Here is a 17,836-nt window from a genome sequence, read left to right on the forward strand (position 1 = left end):
AGGCGCTGTTGCCTGAAATGCTGGCTGTTCCCTCTGGGGGGCGCTGTTGTTGAAATGCTAGCTGGTCCCTCTGGGGGGCGCTGTTGTTGAAATGCTGGCTGTTCCCTCTGGGGGGTGCTGTTGCTGAAATGCTGGCTGTTCCCTCTGGGGGGCGCTGTTGCTGAAATGCTGGCTGTTCCCTCCGGGCGGCGCTGTTGCTGAAATGCTGGCTGTTCCCTCTGGGGGGCGCTGTTGTTGAAATGCTGGCTGTTCCCTCTGGGGGGCGCTGTTGCTGAAATGCTGGCTGTTCCCTCTGGGGGGCGCTGTTGTTGAAATGCTGGCTGGTCCCTCTGGGGGGCGCTGTTGCTGAAATGCTGGCTGTTCCCTCTGGGGGGCGCTGTTGCTGAAATGCTGGCTGTGCCCTCTGGGGGGCCCGTGCTGCATGGGGAGTGTGGGGCCCAAACGACCGCTTGCGCCGCTTGCTCCCCCACGGCGGCTCGGCTGAGCGGCGCAGAAGTCAGCCGAGCGCCACGGCGGGAGGCGAAGGGGGGCGGGGCAGTGATGTGCGGCGTGACAGCGGCTCCAGGCCCCGCCCCCTGGCTGTGAACATCATCACCCTGCCCTCCTTTGCCTCCCGCTGTGGCGCTCGGCTGACTTCTGCGCTGCTCAGCCAGGCCGCCGCGTGGGAGCAAGTGACGCAAGTGACCGTTTGGGCTCTGCACCCCCCACGCAGCACGGGGAGTGTGTAGCCCAAATGGCCACTTAGGCTCCGTGATCCCCCGAGTGAGAGGCAGGAGAGGAAGGAGAAGTGAAAGAGAGAGACAGAGAGAGAGGCAGGAGGCGGAGGAGAGCTGAGAGAGAGGTGGGGGGAGGAAGTAGTAGTAGTAGGAGGAGGAGGAGGAGGAGGAGGAGAGAGAGAGAGAGACAGATGGAGAGAGACAGAATGAGAGACCGGAGGCTCAGGAGAGAAGACCGACGTGGAGGAGAGACCTAAAAATCACCTCTTATGACGGGCTAATTGGCTAGTGTAATAAGAAAAGCCAAAAAAGAGTTTGAAGGACAGCTAGCCAAAACTCAACAAGGAATAGCAAAATGTTTTAGTACATCAGCCGCAGGAAGCCTGCTACACCACCAGTGGGGCCCTGGCTGGTCAAGATGCTAAAGAAGCACTCAAAGACAATAGAGCAATTGCAGAGAAACTAAATGAATTTTTTGCTTCAGTCTTCACAGCTGGGGAGATTCCCAAATCCGAACCGTTCTTTTTAAGTGACAATTCTTAGGAATTGTCCCAGATTAAGGTGTCATTAGAGGAGGTTTTGGAACAAATTGATAAACAGTAACAAGTCACCAGGACCAGATGGCATTTAATATACCGAGATATACCTCTCTCACAGAACTGGAAGGGACCTTGAGAGGTCATTGAGTCCAGTCCCTGGCCCTCACAGCAGGACTCAGTGCCACCCCTGACAGATTTGTCCCAGATGGCCCCCTTGAGAATTAATCTTACAATCCTGGGTTTAACAGGCCAATGCTCAAACCACTCAGCCATTCCTTCCCCCCGAAAGAACTCCAAGGGTACGTCTAAACTACATGTCTCCGTCGACGGTGGCATGTAGATTAGTTCATTCGAAAAAGGGAAATGAAGCCGTGATTAAAATAATTGCAGCTTCATTTAAATTTACATGGCTGCCACGCTGAGCCAACGAACAGCTGATCAGCTGTTTGTCGGCAGATCGGGGCAGTCTGGACATGCCGCAGACGACAAGGAAGCCTTTGTCGACCGGCGCAGGTAAACCTGGTTTCACGAGGCATACCTGCGCCGGTCGACAAAGGCTTCTTTGTCGACCGCGGCACGTCCAGACTGCCCCGATCTGCCAACAAACAGCTGATCAGTTGTTTGTCAGCTCAGCGTGGCAGCCATTTAAATTTAAATGAAGCCGCGATTATTTTAATCGCGGCTTCATTTCCCTATGCTGATCTGTCTAATCTACATGCCTCCATCAATGGAGGCATGTAGTCTAGACACACCCCAAATGTGAAACTGTGGAACTATTAACTGTCGTTTGTAACATAGCCTTTAAATACGTTTCTGTATGTAATAACTGGAAGATAGCTAACGCAATGCCAATATTTAAAAAAGGCTGTTGGGGTGATCCTGGCAATTACAGATTGGTAAGTCTAACGTCAGTACCAGGAAATTAGTTGAAACTATAGTAAAGAATAAAATTGTCAGACACTTAGTTGAACATAATTTCTTGGGGAAAAGTCAACATGGTTTCTGTAAAGGGAAATCACGCCTTACTAATGTACCAGAAGCTTCAGAGGGATAGCCGAGTTAGTCTGTAGCAGGAATAACTTAAAAAACAATAAATAGCTAAGTAGCACTTTAAAGACTAACGAAACATGTAGATGGTATCATGAGCTTTCGAGGGCAACACCCACTTCTTTAGATGTGTGGTCATCTGAAGAAGTGGGCTGTGCCCATGAAAGCTCATGATACCATCTACATGTTTCGTTAGTCTTTAAAGTGCTAGTAGACTATTTGTTTTTATAATCTACCAGAGTTCTTTGTAGGCGTCAACAAACATGTGGACAAGTGAGAATCCAGTGGATATAGTATACGTAGATTTCCAGAAAGCCTTCGACAAGGTCCCTCACCAAAGGCTCTTAAGTACAGTAAGTTGTCATGGGATGAGAGGGAAGGTCCTCTCATGGACTGATAAACTGGTTAAAAGACAGGAAACAAGGGGTAGGGATGGTCAATTTTCAGAATGGAGACCCATAACTCGTGGTGTTTGGAAACGGTGTGACCTCTGTACTGGGACCAATCCTATTCTATATATTCATAAATGGATCTGGAGAAAGGGGTAAACAGTGAGATGGCACAATTTACAGATGGTTCTAACCTACTCAGATAGTGAAGTCCAAAGTGGACGGAGAAGAGCTTCAAAAGGATCTCATGAAACTAGGTGACTAGCAACAAAATGGCAGATGAATGTTAATGTCGATTAATGCAAAGGCATATATATTTGAAAACAATCGCAATCCCATGTCTACAGAATGATGGGGACTAAATTAGCTATCACGACTCAAGAGAGATCTTGGAGTCATTGCTGATAGCTCTGTGAAAATATCTACTCAATGTGTAGCAGCAGTGGAAAAATGCAACCAATGTTAGGAATCATTAAAAAGGGGATCGAGAATAAGACAAAATCTCTTATTGCCTCTATACAAATCCATGCATACTGTATAAATACTGCAGGCACCTGTGGTCGCCTCATTTAAAAAAAGATACCTTGACACTGGAAACTTCATAAAAGGGCAACAAAAATGAGGGGTTTGGAATGGCTGGCATATGAGGAGAAAGTGAAAAAATTGGGACTTTCCAAGTTAAAGGAGGAGACAAAGGAGGGTTATGTTAGAGGTCTATAAAATCATGAGTGGTGTGGAGAAAATAAATAAGGAAAACTTATTTACTGGTTCCCATAATGCAAGAACTTGGGATCACCAAACACAATTAATAGGTAGCAGGTTTAAAACAAACAAAAGGAAATATTTCTACACATTCTGCACACTCAACCTGTGGAACTCCTTGCCAAAGGATCTTATGACAACCTGGATGTTAACAGAGTGAAAAAAATAGTTAAGTTCATGGAGGACAGGTCCATCCATGGCTATTACACAGGATGGGTCGGAATCTGTTTGTCAGAGGCTGGGAATGGGCGACAGGAAATGAATCAATGGATGATTCCCTGTTTTGTTCATTCCCTCTGGGTCACCTCTATCGGCCACTGTTGGGAAACAAGCTGTTGGAATAGACGGGGCTTTGGTCTGGCCCAGTCTGGCTCTTCTTATGTTCGCAGTCTTGATACCGTCATTGTTGTGAACCGCGCAGCGTGGAGTTGGTTGCTCTGTGCTCTGGCGTGGCCACCAGTTCCGCCCAGCGCCTGCTCCCCTCGCCCGATGGCACCGCGCTGCAGAGACACTGAAGCTCTGTAGCAGCCAGACTCTGAACGGGCCTGTCGTGGGCCAGGGACGGGTCAGCGGCTCCATAGCAGCGTTTTCTGGGGAGTAAGACCTGGGCCAGAGCAAACCAGAGTTCGAGAGCTAAGGGGAGAAGGGAACCCCCAGCCCAGAGGCAGGGCCAGGGCACCCACCCAGTGACTCGCTCTCCAGCGGCTCCTGCACATGGGAGCAGAGAACACCCCTCCCTTGCCCCCAGCAGCACTGGGCCGTGTGGAGCCCCCCAGCGCCAGCGCCCCAATGACCCCCCTCCTGAGCCCCACTGCAGCGACCTGGAAGCTCAGCTCAGCCCTGATCTCTGGGTGCACAAGGGGCAAAGGGCCCCTCTGCCTGGTCTCTGTGCTGCCCTCTTGCCCCTGTGCAGCACAGCCACTGCCTGCCCAGGGCCTCCGGATCCCAGCAGACCCGTCCCCTGCCTTCGTGTGGGGCTGCCCTGGGGGAGCTGTTCCTTTGTCCGTGAACACCGGGACATGGCCCTGCTGGCGGCACACTGCACCCCGGCCACAGCCCCTCGCTCCTGGCCGAGAGGGGATTTCCCCGCTGCTGTTATCACAGGGCACGAGCTGGGGAAAGGGGGACGATCCTGGAATCTCAAGTCTTGTTGGGGTCACAGGCCATTGAGGGTGACCTGCCCTAAAGAGCCTCTGAGCTTCTCCCTGCACAGGCTCCATGCCGAACGCTTGTAAGATCAGCCCGCAGGGCCATCCCTTCGGGACAGCTTGGCCCTCTGCTGCTGGGCCCCACGGCAGGCCGTGGCCAAAAGAGGCTGGTAAGACGGCAAATGCCGGTTGCTGGTACCTTTGCTAGGCCTTGACGCTGCAGCATGATGGGTTCCTTCCTACTCTGTCACAACAAACAGAAATGCCCAGATCTGGGCAGCACCTGGCCCGTGGGAAGCACTCGGTACACAGAATTGCTCCATTCTTCAGCACTCCAAGGGTGTGACTTGCACGTTCCTGCAATGCTTCCTGGACACTTGTTGACAAAGAAACGTTCATGATTTGGTATTTCCCTTGGGAGCTCTGCTTCCGATTGCTGGAGCCGTGACTCCTATTTTGGATGATGTCATCCTGCAGGCGGGTTCTCCGGCACCCTATATATCGCGGGGCTCCGTCTGTGGGGTTTACCGAGGGAGCAGAGCACCGAGAGCCCAGTGCAGACCAGACAGCCGCCTCGCCATGAAGATCTCAGGAGCCGTTCTGCTCTTCTCTCTGGCCTTTTCCTGCCTCTACTTGGGTGAGTCACTTTTCTGCAACATCTACTGAGCTCCGTTCCAAACCCTCTGTTGGTAGGACGGGGTCGACCTTGCTCTGGTCCGGACTTGGGTACACAGCCCTGCACTGTGGCCCATTCCAGTAGCAGCCGAGGTACGTCTGAGATACCCCTGCACCATCCTCACAACAAGCAGCATGCTAGTTCCATGAGCCCGGTCAGGGAGGTTAAACACTGGAGGATATTGCCAACGTTGATTTGGAATCTCCCTCATGGGACATTTTTAGAAGCCAGTTAAATAACACTGGTCGGGGTGATGTAGACGGTGCTTGGTCCTGCTGTGAGTGCAGGAGACTGGACTAGATGACCTCTCGAGGTCCCTTCCAGCCCTATGTTTCTTGATGAAATTCTTTGCTATTATTTCATTATGAAGACCCACTCAAATAAAGACGGAACATAGGAGACAGCTGGCTAGGTTATTAGGACTGTCAGGGAGGTCCTGGATCCTTCAAAACAGGTGCCGAGACAGTCTTTAGAGTTCAACCCCTCTTGCTTTAAACTGGCTCTTTGCAGACTGACTGTGGAAGTCCTAGATCACATGGTTTTCAAAAGCGTCCCTATAATGAGCAGATCAGGAAACTCCTCACGGTTAGAGAGACGAGGGAAGAAAGACACCGGAACTGGAGTCACCGATCAGATCCAGTGCAGAGCAGGACAACCAAGTGGCGGAAAAGCGTCTGTGCATGAAATGGCCTATCCTGTAACAGGCTGTTTTAGGGACAGTCACAAGCCATTTTTCTTCGGGTCTAATCCAGCTTCCGCTGATGTCAGTGGCCATTTTTTGGCTGTGGTGGCCTGGATGTAGCTGTGGAAGGACATCAGGGGATATTACTACAGCTGGCAGCTCAAGGAAAAGTTCTTCCGCTCAAATGGCAGGGACCTGTGTTTCAAAAGCCAACAGATGAGACCAACCTCTCCGTGTTGTTTTACGATTGGTTGCTTAAGACAACCGGGAAATTACAGACTAGCCAGCTGATCCATATCTGGAATGATAACGAGGCAAATTATTAAGCAATCAATAATCTTCTCATGAACAATGTGAGGAAAGACAGGCCCTAAATGGAGCTACAAAAGGGGATGCATACCGGGTTGGAAAACCGTTCCCACAGAGTAGTTATTAGTGGCTCACAGGAAAGGCGAGGGGCAGGGCGGGGGGGGGGGGCGGGAAGGAGGAGTATGGAGAGGGGTCCCACAGGGAATGGGTCTGGGTTCGGTTGAATTTCTTCATCAACTTCTAGACACCGGCATAGAGAGGACGCTTGTGAAGTCTGCAGGTGATACCACGCTGGGAGGGGTTCCACGTGCTTTGGAGGGTAGAGTTATAGTTCAAAAGGGGCTGGACAGGCTGGAGGAATGGTTGGCCGTAAGCAGACTGAAATTCAATAAGGACAAATGCAAAATGCTCCTAGGAAGGAACAATCGGTAGCGTGCACACAAAGTGGGAAACGACTGTCTAGGAGGGAGTGCTGTGCAAAGGGATCTGGGACCACAAGCTGATTATGACTCAGTGGGATCGCGCTGCGGCAGCAGAAGCAAACAGCATTCTGGGACGTGTGAGCAGGAGGGATGCCCTGCTGGTACTTCCTGAGCTGGTGGGGAATAGGCATGCATGTCCTACCAGGGCTCCACAGGGACCAGCATGTTTAACTGCCCTTCCCTCCGACGCGTCCCTTCATTGTGTCTGTTTGCATTTTGTTCCAGATGCTGCTGGCCAGATCGAGGAGGTAAGTCGATCTCTCCCTGTTTGTGAACATTCGCTTTCCCCAATCTGACATTTGTGGTAGCCCAGGGACCACGAGCCTGGGTTAGAAACCTGGGAGGACTCAGGCTTCAAGGCAGGGCAGCGTGTGCAGACATTGGGGCTCTGGGACCCTCCCCCTCCTTGCAGCTCAGAATCCAGCCCGAGAATAGAGGCCATCAGAGCAATTGTGCAGCCCAAGCCCAAGTCAGCTGACCTGAGCTAGCCAGGGGTGTCTGACGGCAGGGGAGACACGAGCCACGTGGCCCGAGGGGCGGATCCCAGGCGCTGTTGCCCGGGGGGGGGGGGGGGGGTTGGGCCTGTTGGAAGAGCGAAGAGCAACTCAGAGACACAGCAGGGGAGGGGACGGTCCCACAGAGCCGGAAGGGTTTTCTGTCTGAGCATCCCCCGTCAGGAGATGCCCCTTTGCACACAGCGTGTGATCTCGGAAGCGTCTTTGACCAGGGACACGGGCTCAGCTCTGCCTGGAGGCGAGAGGGGCCCGGGGCAGTCAGTCCCAAGATCAGCAGAGACAGGGGACAGGGATGGACTCCGCGAGCCCCCGGGGCGGGACTGTCCCTTGCCCTGCGTTCAGAGATCGCCCACCCCGTGGGAGGTGGAGGGGAGCACCGCAGAAACGCAGACAGTTCCATTAATAGCCATACTGCTGTTCTCTGTAGGATATGTGCAGTATGTACGACTACCCTCCAGAATACTGCTCTCCTGTGTACAGCCCTATCTGTGCAACCGATGGCACCACGTACGGCAACGAATGCGAATTTTGCGCTGCCTACTTGTAAGTCACGGAACGAGCAGCCTGCTCAGAAGAGCGAGACCAGAATTGCGATGCAAACACGCCCCTCCCTGCACGTCTGCATCTCGCTGTCGTGGCCTGGCGCCCGCCCCTCTCCTTCTGCCTCCCCGGGACGCCATGGCGCCTCCACCCAGTACCGGGGGAATTAACGTAGGTGGGAGACCCCGGCCAGGCCGACGAGCCAGGCTGTCTGCCAGCTACGGTCCCTGAGCCTGCAGGCAGCGGTCTGCGCCAAGCCAGGGGCGAGGTAGCGCCAAGCCCACAGGCAAGGGCAGAGCAGAGTCCACGGTCACGCGGCTCCACCCCCCGGGACAGAGGCAGAGCTAACCCGGGAGTCAGTCCAGTCCCGTGGTGCGGGGGAGCTGCCAGAAGCCCAGTAACACTGAGAGCGGAGCCTGAGGCAGGGCACTCGCAAGAGTCACTCAGCCGGGCCCTTGTCACCAGCCCAGGGCAAACCCAGCCCTCAGGTATCTCTAGGCTCTTGCAGCCGCGCCAGGGGAAACGCCAGGGGTCGGGCGTCCTGGCTCCAGCTGACGACCCCGAGCCCAGGCCACTCTGGGGATGGGGCCCACCTTGCCCCACAGACCCCAGCCCAGGGCTCTAACGGGGCGTGGCAGCGTGTTCCTCCACTCGGTCTGCGGGAAACCCACCCGCCAGCTGCCTGCAGCCAGACTGGGCTCCAATGTCCCCAGGCCACTGACTGCCCTGCCCTTGGGGCGTATCTGGGGGAGCAGGGCAGCATCGGCCTCCTCTGGGTAGCTGGCCCACTGCAGTCCTGGCAGGTCTGCCACAGCAGCCGGTGCCCCGGTGGGCAGGGCGTCCCCGGGCTCAGCCGCAGGGAGCGAGCCCCATCCACCCGCCTCCACCGCTTCTCAGCACCAGCGGAGTGGGAGGCGCCGCCCTTTATACTTCCTGGTCTGGTGACAGGCTTCTGGTGGGAGGGGCAAAGCTGCCCTGGCTCCACCCACCCACGGAGGCACCAGGGTCAGTTCCTCTCCTCTGGGGCCCAGGGAAGCCCCAGCGCCTCACGGCGCCTACCGGCCGGGTCAACGCTCCCGCTCTCTGGTTTGCCCTCAGCAAAAGGGCTCAGGTTAGTTGATACTTCGGGGGCTTGGGAGAAGCTTTGCTGCAGCCCTGAGTTCTCTGCCTCTCTCTCTTTCCCTAGGACAGACCCAGAGTATGTTTCCTTTGCATATTATGGCGAATGTTACCCATATGATGATGCGGTCGTAGCCAGAACTGAACTTTAGATGCTCGCTGCCACGCCCAGAACCCTGCACGGAGCCGCTTCTCATCCCACCTCCACGGCCTGGCCCCCGGTAGCGTCGCTGCCCATCCCCCTGCCCGCGCAATAAAGGAAACTCCGCACAATCCGTTGCCTCGCTGGTTTTTCCGCTCTCCTAGCAGGGACTCTGCTCTCCAGGGTCTCTCACAGGCTCTGCCAAGTTTACTGACCGGTCTCAAAGGGAACCCAGAATGCAACGACCAGTCAGGTGCATTAAGTAAGCCACAGACTGGCAATCAGTAGATCGCCTCCTGCCAGGGCGTTTCCTACAAGAGAAACCTCCCTGCAACCCCAGATACGTTCCCGTGTCTGACTCCTTCCTGCTCTGAGTGTGCTCAATGGCCCGAACGAGACTATGAGCATCGCCCCAGGGAAAAGGCGTTTGCCTGTGACACCATCAAGGGATGGGAGGCCAAAGGACCAACCCTCCAAACTCGTTCCCCGTGTCTGACTCCTTCCAGGGGGTGGGAGGTGTAAAGGGCTTGCCCTTCTCCTTCCTCGGTCTCCGTGTGGCCATGCTGAGCCGTGCTGTGAGCTGCCCCCCCACGGCCGCCTCTCCAGCCATTTCTCCCACTCTCCTTGCTGCCTCGCCAGCCAGTCATTGGGCAGCTGGCGGCTTGCGGCCTCTGCTGTGACCCCTCCTGACTGAGCTCCTCGCGGGCGGGGCAGAAGCATTTCAGTGGCAGCGCTCCTTGGAGCACGTTCACATCGCAAAAGCTGCCAGGGGAGAATCCAGTCCGACCCGGCTCGCACGGCCAACCCCAGAAAGGGTCAGTCCCCACATCCCGACCCAGGGGTTCCTACAGTGCCCGTGACCGCTCGGAGCGGATCATTCCGGCGCCCTCCAGATCCTCCCAACGTATTTTTCTCAAAACTGAAATTGTGTCCAAATCGCCACAAGCTTGTGGGAAATGTTGATTTACACGAAATGGCATTTTCTCATGGGAAACCGTTTTATCCAAAGATTTTGCACCAACCTCCAGCCCGGCACCTCTCTGGCTCCTGCGTTTCACGGGCGCTCAGCCTCACTTCACTGCTGTAATGGGCGCGTTTCAGCCTCTTGGGCCCTGAAGGCCGCAGGGTCGAGCCTGTGCCTCTAGGGCAGCCGGTGAATCCATGGCCACGGGCACCGCACAGAAAGCTGAATTCCCCGGTGGGCCACAGGCTGGATCCAGTTGCTCTCACGATCCACCACCAGCACCCTGCGTGGAGTTTAAGGTCTCGCTCTCCCTGCATTGTGGGGATCCTGACAGTCCCCGTCACTCCGTCTGCTTGGGAAGAATCACACGCCGCTGGATTCTTTCCCTGGCTCCATTTCCCCTTCCTCTGCCGTGTCACACCAGCTCTTAGCACAGGGACCGTGCGGCCTGGCCAGGGGATACAACAACGTTTCTTAAAGTGTGTTCTCCGGCACACCGGTGTGCCATGGGGCAGTTGGAGGTGTGCCACGGAGAGAACAGAATTCAAAATGGCCACCCTTAAAGGAACCAGCTTCCTTTTTTTTCCCCCTCAAGAAAAAAATTCTTGGTGTTCCCAATAAAAAAAAGTATTGTTTGGTGTTCCTCGGTCTTAAAAAAGTTTAAGAAACACTGGGATAGACAGTGCAGGAGCACCAGGAGTGTGCCCATTAGGGCCCCACTCGTTATTATACCCCCTCTCTTCCATCTCCTTTCCTCTGAGAATCAGCATGCAGCTCCCCGGAGCGTGCCCTGCACCCGCCGCCTCTCCGCCTCGGATCCTGCACCCACCTGTCGAGGAGCAGCAAGCGGTTGGAAGTTCCTCAGCTCAGCCTTCCAATTCCTGATTCTATTTACGGCCCGGCCCAACGGCCTCAGTCAGTATAAACGCCCCTTTCCTCAGGGCGCTATTGCCCCCGTGGTTTTTACCAAAAAAGTCCACCCCTGTGTTGATGGCATTACCGCATAGTGGCCCCAGTCCACATACACAAGTCCCTCGTCAGGGTCATACAGACCCATGGCCTTAGGCCATGGATAAGCCCCCTTAGTCAGGGTACTACAGCCCTGCGGCCTAAGGCAATGCAGCCTTGGCAAAGCTCCCCCAGGCGGGGAGGTGTATGGAGGGGGAGCGTGTCCCAGGCCCCCCACGTCCACCGGGTCCCAGTCTAGAGTCCTGTGGGCAGCGGCATGGTCCACGGCTCACTCAGGCGGGATTCCTGGCACAACACTGAGGGCTCTGGGTGCAATTCCCTGCCCTGACGTCTTCCCCTTGGGCTCACTCTCAATCTGCAGCGTCTCTGGGAACAGCACCCGGCCTCAGCACCTCCTCCCCCTCCGGCAGCCAGCCCTGAGTGAGCTGCTCCAAAGGCTTTTATAGCCAGTCTCCCGAGGGCGCATGCCCAGCAGGTCTGTGAGGGTGGGGCCCTCTCGGCCAGCTGGGTCGAGGTCACTCCGTCAGCTGCAGTGCGGGTCGACCCACCCCGGTGGTCACACAGCCCTCCTGCCGGGCGTCGGTGATAGCCCAGCTCCTCGGTGTCCGGCCGTCTGCGTGCCAAGTACTGGGGGCGTCGGCTGCCACCTTCAGTGTCTTCCCGAGAACATGCACCCATAGTGCTGCCAGGTGGTTTCATCAAAGATACCGGACACAGTTGACATGGCAGCACAGTCTGCATTGCACCCTGTTCAGAAAATACCGGACAGTTCTATGTTCTCAATTTGTTTCCCAACAGAAAACTCAAATACTGGACTTGACACCTGGTAACCTTGTGCACCCACTTGGCTACATGGAGCATTACTGCACTGGGGCTGCCAGACCGACCTGCAGGCATCCTGGGTACGACCACATCGTGGTAACAGACAAGATGCTGCTAAACCCCACAGCTTCCGCCCGCCCCAACACTCTGGCTGCCTGCTCTGTAGGCCTCGGCTTTGCACCCACACACAGCCTGCTGTGCCTCATGTTCCTCCAATGAGCCTCATGCTGTTCCCTGCTCTGAACGCCCCAGCTCCAGGGTCCCAGGTTATGGGGGAGTCTCAGCTTTGTTTCCTAAAGGCCGTCTCTAGATCTTGGGATTGCAGACAAGCTGGGCAATGTGACCCCTAAGAGATCAAGCACCAGTAGGCAAATCAACAGTGCCCCCTGGCTGTTATCTCTTTTCAAAGGCACTCTACCGGAGGCTCAACTTCAATGTATACCCCAAATTAAAAAAAACCACAGTAAGAGAACCAAAAGAGTGCCATCATGGCTTAACCACCACGTAAAACATGCAGGTTACATCTACACTAGCCCCCTAGTTCGAACTAGGGAGGCTAACGAGGGTGATCGAAATTGCAAATGAAGCACGGGATTTAAATATCCTGCACTTCATTAGCATGTTCCCTGCAGTCGCCGTTTTGGAAGCTGACTAGCCCGGGAGTTCAAAGTAAACCCCTTCACTCGAATTAGCTGTTAAACCTCATTCTAGGAGGAGTAACAGCTAATTCGAGTTAAGGGGTTTACTTCAAACACAAAGGGCCCCTCTATCTGGGCTCCGTGCTGCCCTCTTGCCCCTGTGCAGCACAGCCACTGCCTGCCCAGGGTCTCCGGATCCCAGCAGATCCGTCCCCTGCCTTCGTGTGGGGCTGCCCTGGGGGAGCTGTCTCTTTGTCCGTGAACACCGGGACATGGGCCTGCTGGCTGCACACTGCGCCCCGGCCACAGCCCCTCGCTCCTGGCCGAGAGGGGATTTCCACACCGCTGTTATCACAGGGCACGAGCTGGGGAAAGGGGGACGATCCTGGAATCTCAAGTCTTGTTGGGGTCACAGGCCATTGAGTGTGACCTGCCCTAAAGAGCCTCTGCGCTTCTCCCCGCTCCGGCTCCCTGCCGAACGCTTGTAAGATCAGCCCGCAGGGCCATCCCTTCGGGACAGCTTGGCCCCCTGCTGCTGGGCCCCAGGACAGGCCGTGGCCAAAAGAGGCTGGTAAGACGGCAAATGCCAGTTGCTGGTACCTTTGCTAGGCCTTGACGCTGCAGCATGATGGGTTCCTTCCTACTCTGTCACAACAAACAGGAATGCCCAGGTCTGGGCGGCACCTGGCCCGTGGGAAGCACTCGGCACACAGAATTGCTCCATTCTTCAGCACAAGAAGGGCGTGACTTGCAGGTTCCTCCCATGAATCCCGGACACTTGTTGACAAGGAAACATTCACGATTCGGTATTTCCCTTGGGAGCTCTGCTTCCCATTGCTGGAGCTGTGACGCCTATTTTGGATGATGTCATCCTGCAGGCGGGGTCTCCGGCACCCTATATATCAGTGCGGAGCAGACCAGACAGCCACCAGACCATGAAAATCACAGAAGCTGTTCTACTCTTCTCTCTGGCCCTTTGCTGCCTCTACTTGGGTGAGTCAATTCCGCTTCAATTGAGCTCGGTTCAGTACCCGAGTTCACAGCCCCCCACAGTGGCTAGTTCCAGTAGCAGCCAGTCTATTTCTGAGGTGACTCATGGTAATAGTCCTATGAGCTCTGTGCAGGTGGTTAAACAAGACAATAATTTCTGGGAGCGGGTGTGGAATCTCAAACGCCGGAGAAATTGAAGAACTGGTTAGACAGATACTCTCAGGGATGCTTTAGTATAGTGTTTTCCAAATTGCGGTCGCAGAACCCTGGGGTTCCACAAAGTGAAAGTTCGGGTTCCGCGAGAACCTGATCGCTCCCATCCCCCTCCCCACCCTCTGCCCTTCCTAAAGAGACAGAGAGGAGCCCGCAGGACTTTGAGACGCCTCCCCTCCCCTGCCCTGCCACTCTGCCTTTACAAAGAGATCTAGTAGCAGCAGCAGCTGGTCCCTTTGGAATGACAGAGCGGCAGGGGAGAGGAATCTTGCGCTGATCAATAGAAGCGGGACCAGCAGCTGCTGCTAGGTCCCTTTGTAAAGGCAGAGAGTGGGCGGGGGGTGAAGGTGCTGTCAGTCAGTGGTGCAATCCCACGCCATGGTGTAGAGTCTACCTGTGAACAACATACCTGAACAACATACCTGTGTGAACAAAAATTTTCAAGAATGAAATACGTGAAGAACAATTTGAGAACAAACTTGTCCGATGATAATCTCAGGTCACTGTTGATGTTAGGGACAACAAATCTAAAGCCAGAAATGTCTGCATCCAGGAAACAATTTTGGCATCCAGGAAACAATTTTGGCATCCAGGAAACAATTTCACCATTCACACTAATACAGGTGTTCATGTGTAGTGTATCAATGTGTTATTAAATAATAACTGAATAAAATAATATTAAATAAATAATTAAAAACAACATCCATGTTTTGATTGTTTTGTATTTGGACCTCAAGTGTGTAGTCGGCCCACGAACTGCTGTTTGATAGTTAATGTGGCCCTCGGGCTGAAAAGTTTGGAGACCCCTGGTGTAGACCACCGGAAAGCCTTTCATCACTGTGGGGGAGAGGAAATGCCCACACTCACTGTGAGCACGCGTGGCTCTTGTGTGACTGTAAATATACAAGTTAATATTCAAATTCCCCAGGGATCCTTGGTTAAAAGAAGGAACTTTAAAGAAAAAAGTGAGTATTTCAAACTCCCATATTTTCAGCAAGGAAAATACTGAGGCAGTTCAAGTTAATTATGAAAAATTACAGCTGACTAATAAGAAAGGCAGGTATTGTGAAGACTGTTTGTCATTTGGATTCACAAGCAACGGAAAGGCTCCAGGTTCCCAGTGTGTTCGAGGTAACACAATATCATGTAAGAGTTGTGTAGTGCCTGCTAAATTGCGAAGAGGTTTTGAAACAAATCCTTCAGAATACACAGATAAAGACATTGGTTTTTTTAATTGGAAGCTTGAATCGCTTCAAAATAATAAACTCTTCATGTCAAAAATTGCCAGATCTGATAATAAAAATGCAAGGAAGGAGTGTGGAAAGGGATCTGGGACCACAAGCTGATTATGACTCAGTGGGATCGCGCTGCGGCAGCAGAAGCAAACAGCATTCTGGGATGTGTGAGCAGGAGGGATGCCCTGCTGGTACTTCCTGAGCTGGTGGGGAATAGGCATGCATGTCCTACCAGGGATCGACAGGGACCAGCATGTTTAATTGCCCTTCCCTCCGATGTGTCCCTTCTCTGTGTCTGTCTGAGTTGTGTTCCAGATGCTGCTGGCCTGATTGAGGAGGGAAGTCGATCTCTCTCCGTTCGTGAATGGTCACTCTCTCCAATCTGACATTTGTGGCAGCCCAGGGACCATGAGCCTCGGTTAGAAACCTGGAAGGACTCAGGCTTCAAGGTAGGGGCAGGCTCTGCCCTGTGTCCCAGACAGGGGAGAGTGACTCTCTGGAGCTGACCACCCCGAGTACACTACTCTGGAAAAACCCGCAGCCTGACCATGGCTGGAGTGGGTCACGCTGATCTGGGCGCACGGATTGGTGTGCAGACATAGGGTCTCTTGCACCAGGGAGACGGGCTCAGCTCTGCCTGGCAGCGAGAGAGGACCGGGGCAGTCAGTCTGGAGATCAGCAGAGACAGGGGACAGGATTGGACTCCAAGATCGCCCAGCCCCGTGGGAGGCGGGAGAGGAGCACCGCAGAAACGCAGACAGTTCCATTAATAGCCATACTGCTGTTCTCCTTAGGAAATGTGCAGTGAGTACGACTCCCCTCCAGATGATTGCCCTGACGACTACGACCCTGTCTGTGGCACCGATGGGACGACGTACGACAACGAATGCGAATTTTGCGCTGCCTACTTGTAAGTCACGGAAGGAGCAGCCTGCTCAGAAGAGCGAGACCAGAATTGCGATGCAAACACGCCCCTCCCTGCCCGTCTGCATCTCGCTGTCGTGGCCTGGCGCCCGCCCCTCTCCTTCTGCCTCCCCGGGACGCCATGTCGCCTCCCTCTTCCGTTGGGGCCTCCACCCAGTGCCGGGGGGAATTAGCGTACGTGGGAGACCCCGGCCAGGCCGACGAGCCAGGCTGCCTGCCAGCTACGGTCCCTGAGCCTGCAGGCAGCGGTCTGCGCCAAGCCAGGGGCGAGGTAGCACCAAGCCCTCAGGCAAGGGCAGAGCGGAGTCCACAGTCACGCGGCTCCACCCCCCGGGACAGAGGCAGAGCTAACCCGGGAGTCAGTCCAGTCCCGTGGTGCGGCGGGGGAGCCGCCAGAAGCCCAGTAACACTGAGAGCGGCGCCTGAGGCAGGGCACTCGCAAGAGTCACTCAGCCGGGCACTTGTCACCAGCCCAGGGCAAACCCAGCCCTCAGGTATCTCTAGGCTCTTGCAGCCGCGCCAGGGGAAACGCCAGGGGTCGGGCGTCCTGGCTCCAGCTGACGACCCCGAGCCCAGGTCACTCTGGGGATGGGGCCCACCTTGCCCCACAGACCCCAGCCCAGGGCTCTAACGGGGCGTGGCAGCGTGTTCCTCCACTCGGTCCGCGGGAAACCCACCCGCCAGCTGCCTGCAGCCAGACTGGGCTCCAATGTCCCCAGGCCACTGACTGCCCTGCCCTTGGGGCGTATCTGGGGGAGCAGGGCAGCATCGGCCTCCTCTGGGTAGCTGGCCCACTGCAGTGCTGGCGGGTCTGCCACAGCAGCCAGTGCCCCGGTGGGCAGGGGGATCCCGGGCTCAGCCGCAGGGAGCGAGCCCCATCCACCCGCCTCCACCGCCTCTCAGCACCAGCGGAGTGGGAGGCGCCGCCCTTTATACTTCCTGGTCTGGTGACAGGCTTCTGGTGGGAGGGGCAAAGCTGCCCTGGCTCCACCCACCCACGGAGGCACCAGGGTCAGTTCCTCTCCTCTGGGGCCCATGGAAGCCCCAGCGCCTCACGGCGTCTACCGGCCGGGTCCTGCTATTGCTTCCTGTGCTGGTGGGGAATAGGCATGCATGTCCTACCAGGGCTCCACAGGGACCAGCATGTTTAACTGCCCTCCCCTCCGACGCGTCCCTTCACTGTGTCTGTTTGCATTTTGTTCCAGATGCTGCTGGCCAGACTGAGGAGGTAAATCGATCTCTCTCCGTTCGTCATACCAGCTCTTAGCACAGGGACCGTGCGGCCTGGCCAGGGATACAACAGCGTTTCTTAAAGTGTGTTCTGCAGCACACCGGTGTGCCACGAGGCAGTTGGAGGTGTGCCACCGAGAGAACAGATTCAAAATGGCCACCCTTAAAGGAACAAGCCTCCTTTTTTTTTTACTCAAGAAAGAAATTCTTGGTGTTCCCAATAAATAAAGTATTGTTTGGTGTTCCTCAGTCTTAAAAAGTTTAAAAAACACTGGGATAGACAGTGCAGCACCAGGACTGTGCCCATCAAGGCCCCACTCGTTATTATGCCTCCTCTTTCTCCCATCTCCTTTCCTCTCTGAGAATCCGCATGCAGCTCCCCGGAGCGTGCCCTGCACCCGCCGCCTCTCCGCCTCGGAGCCTGCACCCACCTGTCGAGGAGCAGCAAGCGGTTGGAAGTTCCTCAGCTCAGCCTTCCAATTCCTGATTCTATTTACGGCCCGGCCCAACGGTCTCAGTCAGTATAAACGCCCCTTTCCTCAGGGCGCTATTGCCCCCGTGGTTTTTACCAAAAAGTCCACCCCTGTGTTGATGGCATTACCGCATAGTGGCCCCAGTCCACATACACAAGTCCCTCGTCAAGGTCATACAGACCCATGGCCTTAGGCCATGGATAACCCCCCTTAGTCAGGGTACTACAGCCCTGCGGCCTAAGGCAATGCAGCCTTGGCAAAGCTCCCCCAGGCGGGGAGGTGTATGGAGGGGGAGCATGTCCCAGGCCCCCC

General features: G+C 55.2%; 1 protein-coding gene across 3 annotated transcripts; it reads left to right on the forward strand.

Moving 5' to 3' along the window:
• Positions 1 to 4,923: 4,923 nt before the first annotated feature.
• On the forward strand, positions 4,924 to 17,295 carry LOC142818213 (ovomucoid-like). Of its 3 annotated transcripts, none has more exons than XR_016346928.1 (7): positions 4,924 to 5,238; positions 6,976 to 6,998; positions 7,693 to 7,808; positions 8,992 to 13,452; positions 15,296 to 15,346; positions 15,692 to 15,807; positions 17,027 to 17,295. XR_016346928.1 is itself a non-coding variant. In XM_089769438.1 (6 exons), exons 1-4 carry the CDS (start codon positions 5,181 to 5,183, stop codon positions 9,074 to 9,076), a joined length of 282 nt encoding a protein of 93 aa, XP_089625564.1. In that variant the 5' UTR covers positions 5,104 to 5,180; the 3' UTR covers positions 9,077 to 15,346; positions 15,692 to 15,807; positions 17,027 to 17,295. The 3 variants fall into 3 exon arrangements, 1 of the variants encoding a protein (XP_089625564.1); XR_016346927.1 differs by having other exon boundaries at positions 4,948 to 5,238; positions 15,213 to 15,346; XM_089769438.1 differs by having other exon boundaries at positions 5,104 to 5,238; positions 8,992 to 15,346.
• The last annotated feature ends 541 nt before the right edge of the window (positions 17,296 to 17,836 follow it).

This window comes from Pelodiscus sinensis, chromosome 16 (genome assembly GCF_052426305.1).
Source record: "Pelodiscus sinensis isolate ZL-2025 chromosome 16, ASM5242630v1, whole genome shotgun sequence".
NCBI lineage: Eukaryota > Metazoa > Chordata > Testudines > Trionychidae > Pelodiscus > Pelodiscus sinensis.

What these genes read in the sequence shown, in the direction of transcription:
- LOC142818213 (XM_089769438.1), top strand. Translation starts at nt 5,181, where the DNA reads ATGAAGATCTCAGGAGCCGTTCTGCTCTTCTCTCTGGCCTTTTCCTGC. An exon ending in CTGCTGGCCAGATCGAGGAG is followed by an intron (nt 6,999 to 7,692) that starts GTAAGTCGATCT and finishes TGTTCTCTGTAG; the next exon opens with GATATGTGCAGTATGTACGA. An exon ending in GAATTTTGCGCTGCCTACTT is followed by an intron (nt 7,809 to 8,991) that starts GTAAGTCACGGA and finishes CTCTTTCCCTAG; the next exon opens with GACAGACCCAGAGTATGTTT.